The 12,382-nt window shown below is 48.2% G+C and overlaps 1 protein-coding gene across 1 annotated transcript in view; it reads left to right on the top strand.

Annotated features, from left to right (window-relative positions):
- Window positions 1–1,221, top strand: part of SUSD5 (sushi domain containing 5) — a 42,276-nt gene extending 41,055 nt beyond the window's left edge. The window contains 1 exon segment of the mRNA XM_027769652.1: window positions 1–1,221. This exon segment is cut by the window's left edge and continues 63 nt beyond it. Within this exon segment, the coding sequence (XP_027625453.1) occupies window positions 1–934 (934 nt within the window). The 3' untranslated portion in view covers window positions 935–1,221.
- Window positions 1,222–12,382: the final 11,161 nt, after the last annotated feature.

Raw genomic sequence — 12,382 nt, 5'->3', positions numbered from 1 at the left:
GGAAGACAACCACAGTGGTGTCAAAGTGGTCCCAGGTGACCCTGAAGCCAAGGTGGTCTACACCAGCACCGATGGCCTCTCAGGGCCATCTGAGGGCTGGAATGGCAGCAAGGCGGGGGATCCAGTGGTGAGCCGCAGTGGTGAATCCTGGTTGGATGGCTACCCTGTGACAGACGGGGCTTGGAAGAAGACAGAGGCGGAAGAAGAGGAAGATGAGGATAAGGGGGATGGCTCAGTAGGACTGGATGAAAGTGTTCTGGTTACTCCTGACCAGCCCATTCTGGTGGAAGTTAAGGAGCCCAGGAGAACCACCCTCACACCAAGCGAGGACGTGCTCCATAGTTCCGTTCTTCCCTCTCAAATGCTAGATGCGGAGGCTTTGGCTCTCACACCCGTGAATGTGTCTGAGACTAAGGGTCCCCACCACAGGGATGAGGAGGTGACCAAATACCAGTCAACTAGACCTTGGAGAGTCACCACAGAAAAGTCTCCCATAGTCACCCTACCGTATGGACTCACCAGCTCTGCCCTGGATATGGCAACAACAACTGTCCAGCCGATACCTGAGCACATCCCTTCCACTGTCATGGCGGCCACACGGCCTCCAGTGGAAACCACTGCTCCTGAGGTCCAGGAGAGCTTCCCATACCTGCTGTCTGAAGATTTCTTGGGACAGGAAGGCCCTGGACCAGGTGCAAGTGAGGAGCTTCTTCCAACCTTGGAGCCGTGTGTTGGGGACGAGTGTCCTAACCTCAGCAGAGGTCCTGTGATTGCCACCATTGTCACTGTCCTATGCTTGCTGCTGCTCCTGGCTGGTGTGGGGGCAGTGTGGGGTTACCGCAGGTGCCAGCACAAGAGCTCTGTGTACAAGCTCAACGTCGGCCAGCGGCAGGCCCGGCACTACCACCAGCAGATTGAGATGGAGAAGGTCTAGCCACCTTCAGATGCTGTCCCCAAGCTACTTGGGAGGAACATGAACTGTGACACATCATACTGACAACACTGATGATTCGCTAGAGTGACACAGCTGGAGTGGGGCTCGTCTTACTTCCCTCAGGTCCTTGGTTATAGGCTGAGAAGTGTCTCTGGAGGCACCTGGCAGGGCAGGAAGGCTTTGGTGGCATCACACATCTTGACCATCTACCCTGGAGCTGATTGCATGTATTAATCTCAGGCCAGTGCTTGGCCCTAATTCTGACGTGCAAACACCACCTCTTGTAGGGCTGGCAGGTGGTATGGTGGTTAAGGTGCTGACCTCCCACATGGCTGACCATGGTTTGAGTCCCGGACCTGTCAGCTTGCCTTCTCACTTTCTCGCTCTCTCTGTCATCAAATTTTTAAAAATAATAATAAATAAAATTTAAAATAAAATAATTATTTTTAAAAAAACCCTCTTGCTTCATCATCCTATTGTCTTCTTTTCCTTTTTTGTTTTTTAAGAGAGATTTTTGCTATGGGTGCATGCACTCGCCAGAGAGACACAGAGAGACAGAAAGTGAGAAATCACCCCCAGGGGAGATAGCCACACTGCATCTCTTCCCCTTCAGTCTCCTCTTGGGATTTTGGGCATACATGCCCACACACCAAACATATATTTGAAGCCACTAGGTTCAGGACTTGAACTGTGGTTGGCCATGTGGGAGTCCAGCAACATAACCATTATGCCATCTGCTGGTCCCTTCTTTTCCTTTTTTAAGAAAGAAAGGCACTGACTCCATGCCCTGACATTGTTGAAATAGGTGTGTTCAACCAAGCATTTGAGAGCAGTGTTATTTGGGACATAAATAGTGGCGAGTAAGACATGGAAGAATAATGGGCTATTTATTTTTTTAGATTTTTGTCATAGGGCATGTGCACTTGCCAGAAAGAGACAGAGAAAGGGAAAGTGAGAAATCACCCACACACACACACACACACACACACACACACACACACACAGAGCAGGGATGGCCACGCTGCAGTCCCTTCTCCATTCTCTTCTTGGGCTTTGGGCACGCACATGGGCTGAGCATGATTTTCTAGCTCAAACTGCAGAGTTGACCTTGTGAGATCCAGCACCTTCACCACCACGTAACCTACTGGACCAGGCTATTTCTTTTTAACGTTGTGATGTTGCCAAGGGCAACTGAGCTGAGCACCAGGACAGCCTAGAGCGCTGAAGTTTCTTTTTCATCATTTGTGGAAACTGGAGAATTTAAGAGTGACATTTTGTTGAAGGGAGGTGAGGAGTGAAGAGACACAGGTCCACCTCTGTTCCTCCACTGCAAGCGACAGCCCATCCTCTTTTAAAACAAGATGAGCCTTGTACCAGTAAGACCATTTCCTCTCGGAAGCAGTGGCCTAGTTGTCTTTGACTAGTTTGTGCCTAGGAATGTCTTGAAATTTTTGCCAAGACTAACAAAACTCAGGCTTTGGTTTCCTCTCCCAAGATTAACCATTTCTCTAAATCCTAGTAAGAGGGAATGACATAGAAGATAAATGATTCAAGAGGACCAAAGACTAGGCTATCGAGTATGGGTACCTATTTGTTGGAGATGCAGAGGAATTAAAAAGGAATATGAAATGATTCTGTGCTGATCTATTCTTTTTTTTTTGAGGGGGGGAGAGGTTTTCACTAAAGGGCGCATGCGCTCGCCAGACAGACAGAGAGACATAGAGACAGAAAGCGAGAAATCACCCCCCAGAGGGGATGGTCATGCCGCAATCCCTTCTCCTCCATTCTCCTCTCGGGATCTTGGACATGCACGAACACGCGCCCGGCGTGAGTTTTAAGCCACCGGGTCCAGGACACGAACCGCAGTCGACTACGTGGGAGTCCAGCGACATAGCCATTACGCTAACTGCTGGTTCCCTGTGCTGATCTATTCTTGACTGTAGAGTGGAAATTGTAGGCTCTGAGGAAATAAGAGCCCATCCCGTTTACTGAGCAACCCTTTTCATAGCATCTAAATCATCTATGGCAGCCCAGCAAGTATTGTATATGACAGTGGTTCTCAAAGTGTCCTCAGACACGCAGCATCAGCATTACCTGGGAACTAGGAGGAGTTGCAAATTCTCTAGTCCCTCCCTAAATTCAGGAAACAGAAACCAGGGGGGGCAGGGGGACTGATGCACACCCAAGCCTGAGTGTCATGGAGGCCAGGTGAGCCCTACAGGCACAGAAGGTGAGTGACAACCAAGTGACTCCCTTGCATGGGAGTCAAGCATGGGTAGCTGCACCTCAAGCAGCATTGGAAGCTGCTAAAATGCCATTGCCAACATCTCCTGTGTGTTGGCAAAGAAACTGAATGCATTATATGTCTAATATGAATCGCATTCTTGGAAGGAATTTTCAGTAGTTAAAATGTGACGAGACACCACCAGAACTGAAATGTTTTTGTGTGATATGAGAGAAATCATGATCTCTTTAACAACTAAAAAATGGTCGGCGGTGTTATGCCTAGTGAAAAAGAATCTTGGCGGGACTGGCAATTGGCTATGTCACTGGACTCCCATGTAGTCAAGTATGGTTCAAGTCCCAGACTCAGTGGCTTAAACTCATGCCAGGCGTGTGTGTGTGCATGCCCAAGATCCTGAGAAGAGAATGGAAGAGAAGGGATTGCGGTGTGGCCATCCCCGTTGGGGGGTGATTTCTCGCTTTCTGTCTCTGTCTTTCTGGTGAGTGCACGCGCCCTATAGCAAAAACCCACCCCCCCAAAAAAGAAAAAGGATTTTGGCAGCATATTTTCTACCCTGCCAACTGTTTCTGGTGCAAGCTTTGGAAAAATAATAGGCAAGGTAGTTATAGAGGTAGTAGAGCCTAATCAAAGATCTTAGTACCCATGATTGGTTAAAATGAAGGCTTGACGATACTAGCTGAGCTATCGGGGCATCAGGTGAAATCTAGAACAGTAGGGATGAAATGCTTTCTGTGTGTAGCCAAAGCAAAACAATAGAACTAAAGCCATAGATTGTCTATATTTATAAACTAGATTCTAATCTATTACAGGATAACTTTTCTATTTTTAACGATATAAAATAACTGCTGTCTCGGTATTGGGATTATGTAATACAAAGGTATTAATACAAAGGTATCGATACATTTATTATCAGTTGTTAATACATGTAAGTGCATTATTTTGCAGACATGGACTATGAAATACACCCAACACATCACTTCTTAAGTTTGTATTGATTTACTTTCATTTAAATTAATGTCATAGAATCTAAAAGTACATATTGGAAGGAAATGATTAAAACATGTGTACACCTAAATTGTATGTCATGCATGTTTGAGACTGGTTAAGTGCTTAATGCTCATGAAATCTAGGGGTAAGGGGATTCCATTAACACAAAGCTTCTCAAATATTTCGAATAAATATTTCCCCAAACAGTTGTTGAATGTTTTTTTTAAAATAATTTCTATTTAACTTTATATATTGATTATTATTATTACTGTTATTATTGAATTTGACCAGAGAGAAACACAGAGTGAGAGAAAGCAAGAAAGCAAGCCTCCAGGTCTGGGAATTGAACTGTGGTCGGCCATGTGGGAATCCAGCACCACCACACCTGCCAGCCCCAAATCATGATTTTTAAGCAGGGGGAGGGTGAAGATTTTCTAGTGTTCTAGAAAATAATGTCTTAAAATTTGCTGTATCTCAGACTGTCCTTGTGCACTTGCCAGAGAGACAGTGAAAAGTCATCCCCCAGGAGAATGGCCATGTCACAATTATTTCTCCTCTGTTCTCCTCCTGGGATTTGGGCATGTATGCATACACACCCGGCATGAGTTTCAAGCCACCAGGTCCAGGTCTCAAACTGGTTGGTCACATGGGAGTCCAGCACCTTAACCACCACGCCACCTGTTAGCCCTAAACTGCCCTTTTTAAGCTTAACTCTCAGCTATATGATCTGGAGCAGGATTTCTGGGAAGTCTACAGAGCTCTTGCGCCCTCCTCCCATTCTCCCTCATCCCAATCAGAGACCATTCACTTCCCTCCAATGAAACTCCTAGGACCTCGCTACTCCAGATGTTCCCTGCACCAGAACAGCACAGGTCCTACCCGAGAGCTTGTTAGACATGCCCACCTCTCGGCCCCGTCTCAGACTTGCTGGCTCAGAATCTGTACTTTACGAGATACCTGCGTGATGCGTGTGCATGGCACATAATCGGGTTTGAGAAGCACTGGTCTGAGAGACCAGACTGATTACCTCCCTTCTCCCAACTCATGGGACTCTCAGGAATAATTAAAGACGGTTGGATGAAAGGATGACATGTAGGCAGGATTAAGAGAACTATCCAGAAGGCGGAGGAGAGCCTTCAGGGAACTCAACAAGAGCTTCAGTGATAGGAATGATGGCAGGCAAGAGCTCTGGCCTCAAGCAGTTACAGCCACTGCCCAGCTATGGCCTGAAGGAAGCAGGGACTTTAAAGACCCAGACCTTGGGACCAGCAGTTGGCATAATGGCTATGTTGCTAGACTCCCATGTAGTTGACCATGGTTCGAGTCCCAGACCCAGTGGCTTAAACTCTCGCCAGGCATGTGTGCATACATGCCCAAGATCCTGAGAGGAGAATGGAAGAGAAGGGATTGCGGCGTGGCCATCTTCCCCCTGCCCCCCCCGGCCCGGGGGTGATTTCTCACTTACTGTCTCTATGTCTCTGTCTTTCTGGTGAGTGCACACACCCTATAGCAAAAAAAACTCTCAAAAATAAATAAATAAATAAAAATAAAGACCCAGACCTCTTTTCTCATCCTGCAATCTCTTGCCCGTATGTCTCAGTGACAACCGGAAATGTAAAGGCCAGGGAGCCCAGGCAATGTAGACCACAGGAATCAACTCAGAACACAATGCAAGGTTGAAGAGAACTGAGGGGCAGGGGGGAAAATTGAGCTCAGAGCTAAGCAACCCCAAACCATCTCCCTATGTCCCTTGTGGAGTGATGAGTGGGGGTTGTGTCTCCCAGTGTCATGGACACTACTAATGCTCTTACCCAGAAAATCACCCTTGGCCTAGTGAGGTTTTTTTTTTTTTTTTTTTTTTTTTTTTACGGGACAGAGCACATGCGCTCACCAGAGAGAGGGACAGCAAGAAATCACCCCCGGGGGGGTGGGGGGGATGGCCATGCCGCAATCCCTTCTCCTCCATTCTCTCGGGATCTCAGGCACGCATGCACACATGCCTGGCAGGAGTTTAAGCTGCCAGGTATGGTACTTGAACCACGGTCGACTACATGGGAGTCTAGCGACATAGCCATTACACTAACTGCTGGTTCCGGCCTAGTGAGAATTTTTTCATCCAGGAAGTGAGATTCACCTTCTACTCTGCTAGGGAAGCCTGTAACCAATGACTGGCTGGTGTGGAGCACCAAAAGGCTGGTCTCGTCACCTTAACGTGGGACCCACCCGGGTTAATTCATGCTCCAGAGCTCACTGAGATCAGCCCGAAGCCCATCTCCACTGAGAACATATCTTTGCCAGCTCCTTCCTGCTCCTGGCTGAGAGCACTCATCACCTGGTGCAAGGCTTTGTTTCAAAGAACCGGGACCCAGCGCTACATCTGCATGCAAACGCTCACTTGGGCCAGCCCTGGAATCAAGCATTTCAGGGGGAGCTGGATCCCACATGGCTGACCATGGTTTGAATCCTGGTCCTAGAGGCTTGAATAAAACACTGGGCATGTGTGTATGCATGCTCAGAATCCTAACAGAATGGAAAGATGGAGGAGAGAATTGCAGTGTATCCACTCCCCTTTAGGGTGGGTCTCTCTCTCACACACACGCACACACACACACACACACACACACACGCAATTAAAAAGCAAACAAACCAATTAAAAAAAAAAAAAAACACCTCTTACCCCCCTCCACTATTTTATAATTCAAACATTTTCATTCTCTGGAATGCGTTGGGCTGACATCAACAAAATCTCTGCGTCCTCCACCTCTTCTTCAAACCTCTTCTTCGTAATGTGGACCTCTTTGTTTTTCCACGGTTCCTGGCTCATTCCCTCTGCCTCCTTCTATGCTTTCCTTCTCCTGGTCTGACCTTCAGTGACGTTCATGGAGCACAGTTGCTGCTGGCAGTCATGCCTGAAGATGCTTTGCGTCCTCGTTTGAAACAGATGGCAAAAATTTTTCTTAGTGGAATCCCAGCTTTCCTGTGAGAGTCTTCCAGGGAGAGGGGCAAATTCTTTCTGGTCTGACAGGGCACAACCAGCTCATAGCTAGCACGGACCACCCCTGCTGTGTGAGGTCCAGCCGTCCTTGGTGCAAGGTTTCTGCTATTAGGTGAATGTCAGAATTTTTACAGACCAGGGCCAGCAGGTAGCCTGGTGGTTAAGGGCACTGAGCTCCCACCTGACCGACAGAGGTTCGAGAACCAGACCTGGTGGCTTGTGTTCTCTACTCCCTCTTTCTCTCACTCTGTCCTTCCCTGGTCAATTGTAAATAAACAAATAAAGTTAGATAAAATAATTCTAAAAAAAAATCTTTAAAAAAATTTTTTTTCTGACCTGAGAAGATAGATTTATTACAACATGCACCCCAGAGTGACTGGGTATGGCTAAGACATTTCCATCCAGGGAACAGCAAACAGGAGAGCATAAACAAAACACTTAATGTAATTTAGAAAAAAGAAAAAAGCTTGGGTCAGCCCCACAGCTAAGTGGTTAAGTGAGCCGGGTCCCACATGGCCAATTGTGGTTCGAATCCCAGCCCTGGTGGCTTGGAAAGCACACCAGATGCATATGTGTGCCCAAAACCCTGATGGAGAAATGGAGACCACACCCCACCAGGAGATGCTTCCTCTCTCTCTCTCTTCCTCTTTCTGGCAAGCCCATGCACTCTCTGGCAATGAAAAAGAAAAAGGAAAAAAGAAAAAGAAAAAAAGTAATAATACTTGGTCTTCATTTATTTTCCAAGTTTGTTTTTTTCAAGTTTTTTTCTTTGCTAAGGGGTGATGGGCATGCCAGAGACAGAGAATTGGGGAGGGTGGGGTGGGAGAAAAGTGAGAAATCATCCCCCAGGGGAGATAACCACACCACAATCCCTTCTCCTCCATTATACTTTCAGGATGTGGGGCATGCACGCACACACACCTGGTGTGGTTTTCAAACTGCAGGGTCCAGGACTTGAACTGTGCAGTTGGCCATGTGGAATCCAGTGTATTTACCATCATGCCACTGATTGGCCCACAAGTTTTAATTTCTTACACAGGTGAGACTGTAACACCACTCTAACCCACAGAAAGCAGGTGGAAAAGACATGAGCAATAATGTTTAGCCTACCAACTCCCACGGTAAAGTGGGAGACAAAACTCTGGACTCACGGCCAGCCCATGGCCTGGTGGTGAAGGCAGCCAGATCCCACATGGCCAACCACACGCTTCAAGTCCCAAACCTAGTAGCTTGAGAAACACAAAGAGGACGGGTGCATGCACGCCCAAAATACCAAAAGGAGGGAGAAATGGAGAAGGGATTGTGGCATGGCCAGGCCCCATAGGGGGTGCTTTATTGCTGCCCCCTTTCCCTTTTTCTCTTGGTCTTGCTCCGAGCACACATGCCCTATGGCAAAATTTTTTTTTGGGGGGGAGAGGTTTTTGCTATAGGGCATGTGTGTTTGCTAAAAAGAGAGAAACAGAGAGACAGAAAGCGAGAAATCACCCCCACCCCCAGGAGAGATGGCTACTCCACAATCCCTTCTCCAGTCTCTTCTCAGTATCTTGGGCATACACGCACATGCACCTGGCATGAGTTTAAGCCACCAGGTCCGGGACTCGAACCACGCTTGACTACATGGGAGCCCAGTGACGTAGCCATTACGCCACCAGCTCGTCCCATCCTATGGCAAATTTAAAAACAAAAAAACTATGGACTCTCTTATTATATCTGCTGGTCACATTGCTTAATTTCTCCCCATCCTTTTTTTGTAAAATGAGACACTAGTCCCTTACTACCAGTTCCAAGAGCACATTGAGGCCGCTCATTCACTCACTCAACAACCCAACGCAGACCTTTGCGAGGAGACAGTGTTAGGTGCTGGGGTGCGGCAGTTCACGTGCCTGCTCTGGAAGGAAAAGCACTCTCCCTGCAACCATAGGTTATGTCAGGGGTGAGAGTGAAGGTGAGACTGGGCCGTCAGGGAGCGTGGAGGTGCTTTCGGTCTCTTTCAGGGGGATGCCACGGGGACAGGCATGGGGCACAGTCTTGCCCTGGCTGCAGGCACAGGAAGTCCACTGCATAAAACCTCTGGCTGAGGCTCACTTCAAGCTCCTTTCCTTTTTCTCCCCCTGCCTTGTACATAGTTGAAACTCTCCACACTAGGTCATTCAAGCCTGGAGTCACCAGAAAAAAGAAGTCGCTGTTTGGGGGATGGCAGATGATCAAGAGTTCAGACAGCTGCGACGAAAGATTAGTTGTGGGTTTCTCTCAGAGCCTCACTCTAAACTGTGTTGCAGTTCCATGTTCAAACACTATTAAATGAGAATGTTTTTTCTGGCACGAATCCACCTTTCCCCACAGTTTAAGTATTGACTTTTTTTTAAAAAAATATATATACTGAAGTAGCTTCGAAGGTTTCCAGCGCACACTGAAAACTTAAAAAAAACGTTCTTTCCATAAACGTTGGCAGAAACGGGCCACTGTTTATCCCACCGGCAGTCATAATAAACCCTTTCCCATTGACGAGCTAACAAATCATTTGCTGTTTGCCACTGAGTTGGGTTCAATAAAATTCCTGTGCTCTTTAAATTTCCTTACGAAGAACTCAAAGCGTACGTTTCCTTCCTAAGGCGGCCTTTGTGGTCAACGTCCCCCGTGGTCTTCCTTCGGGGTCACAGCAGTGAGCACAACGGGTTAGTGGTAATAATTACAAAGTGTCAAAATTCAGAGAAATATCAGTGCATTGAATGCGTTGGTAGGTGCTACCTTTCAGTCAATTAGTCACTGGTAAATCCATGTGTATACACGAAATTCCCAGAGCCCTCTCTCCTCTCCAGAAGTCAAGTCTGAATGTTAGCAATGACCACAAAAAGCCTTCAGACCCTTCACAGCCTGGGTTCCCTGAGCACCACGGGGCTGGCCAGACACCTCACCACAGTGGGCAGACTCCCTGGGACCAGCTGGAGAAACCAAACAGGGTGACCGCCAGGTTCCATGCAACGGACAAGCAAAGTATCATAAGAGGGGACCTAACACTCCCACAAAGCTTACAGATGAGTTTGTGTTTTTGGAAGACAGGCCAGACTGATGCTGAACCTAAGCAGTCTCAATCCAGGAATCTTCTAGGCTCTTCCAAGAAACACGGTCAGGGAGGTGTTGGGTTGAGGTCGCTGAGTGCAGCATGCACACTGGGGTTTCATGGTAGGTTTGGGCAAGCCAGCCTAAATGTTTTCAAGGCTGGTTTGCTTTCCTTTGAAATAAAGAATTTAGGGCCAGCCAATAACCTAGGGGTTAATGGAACTGGATCCCACATGGCCAATTGCGGTTCAAATCCCAGAACCAAGGCTTTCAATACATACCAGGTGTGAGCGTGTGTATGTTCAAAATCCCAACAGAGTGGAGAAATGAAAAAAGGGTTATGGTATGGCCATTGGGGGTGCTTTCTTTCTTTCTTTCTTCCTTCCTTCCTTTCTTTCTTTTCTTTTTTTGGAGAGGTTTTTGCTATAGGGCGTGTGTGCTCGCCAGAGAGACAGAGAGAGACAGAGAGACAGAAGGCAAGAAATCACCCCCCCCCGGGGGTGGGGGACAGCCATACCACAATCCCTTCTCCTCCATTCTCCTCTTGGGATCTTGGGCACGCACGCACACGCACCTGGCATGAGTTTAAGCCACTGGTCTGGGACTCAAACTGCAGTTGACTACATGGGAGTCCAGCGACATAGCCAATATGCTAACTGCTGGTCCTGGGGGTGCTTTCTTTTGCTGTCTGTCTCTTGGGTGAGCACATATGCCCTCTGGCAATTAAAAAATAAAAATGAGCAGGGCCGGCAGGTAGCATGGTGGTTGAGGCGCTAGACTCCCACATGGCTGACTGTGGTTCCAGTCCTGGACCTGGCAGTTTGCTTTCTCTCTGCATCTCTCTAGTCAGATTAAAAAATAATAAATGAGGATCTGGCAGCTAGCATGGTGGTTAAAGGCACTGGATTCCTACATGGCCAAATGCTGTTCGAGTCCCGGACTTGGTGACTTGCTTTCTCACTTTTCCTTTTTCAATCTCTGTCTCGTCAAATTAAATAATAATAATAATAATAACAAACGGAATTAAATAATTATTTTTAAAAAGAATAAAGTAAAATAATTCTTTAAAAAAATGAATAACTCATCTTCATAGGCTTCAGCCAAACAAAGGCTGACCAATGTGACCATATTGGCACCAGGGTCTTTTCCTCCGGCGACATTGCGAGGGTGGGGGTGGAGGTGCTTTTCAACCCCCATGAAAGGAAACCAGTTTCAGTGAGTTAAGGAGGCCCCTCCACCCCTACTCCACCTCGACCTGGTCGATCATCTGCAAAAAGTTCACCCCAAGCTCAGAGGAAGGGGACCTGTTTATAGCCCTGCAGAGCACCTGAGGTGCAGTGAGTCAGAGTACCCAGTCCAGCCCGGGGCCCTGTGGATGGACGGCTCCTTTCATTTTCGGGAAGGCTGACCACAGCCAGGGGCGTTAAACAGCTGCCAGGAGACGGGCCCAGGCGTGCTGGGGAGGGTGTGTGCTCTTGGGGACCCCCACGACTTTCTAGTCCAGCCTATGACCCTCTTCCCCACTGATTTCAAGCGGTGTCCTAGGTGGAGTAGAGGGTGGGGCGAGGGAAGCCAGAGTTCCACGGGTGGAGGCCATCCCCCGCGGACCTGACTCATCGCTGGCTGTAGGAGGCTGCTGGGGCCTCACAGGCACCCGTGAATAATAACACCAACTCCCTTGTGTCAGAATAAACAGTCCCGGGGGAGACTCGGTCAACGTGGCAAATTCAGCCAAAGCCAGGAATGGTAGTAGCTGGCATGGGTTCTCCCGCAGGTGGAGAGGAAGAGCCCTCAGGAGGGATGAGGGTGTGTGGGGAGGACAGTGCAGAAGGAGCCACAGAAGGGTGCACCCAAGTCCAGGGTGGGGGTCATGTGCTGGGGGAGAGGAAACCCGGCAAAGCACAATCGTGTGGGCTTTCTGCCCCAGTTCATCACCACGATGCAAAGACCTGAAATGCCACCTCCTCACCCCTTCCCGGGCCATTGTGGGAAAAGTTCTGTCTCCCAAATATTGTGCCAGTCTCCTCCCACTCCCTCCCTGCAGGGTCCCAGGCAGACTGATGGCTTCCGGGAGGAGGGAGTAGGTTGAATAAAGAGAACTAGGTGTTCAGGACGCCACACCCTCCAGGTTTTCTCTGAACTCAAAGGGACCAGCCTCTCT

Source organism: Tupaia chinensis, unplaced genomic scaffold (genome assembly GCF_000334495.1).
Source record: "Tupaia chinensis unplaced genomic scaffold, TupChi_1.0 Scaffold150166_1, whole genome shotgun sequence".
NCBI classification, from domain to species: Eukaryota; Metazoa; Chordata; class Mammalia; order Scandentia; family Tupaiidae; genus Tupaia; species Tupaia belangeri.
This window is presented reverse-complemented; position numbering and strand designations above follow the sequence as displayed.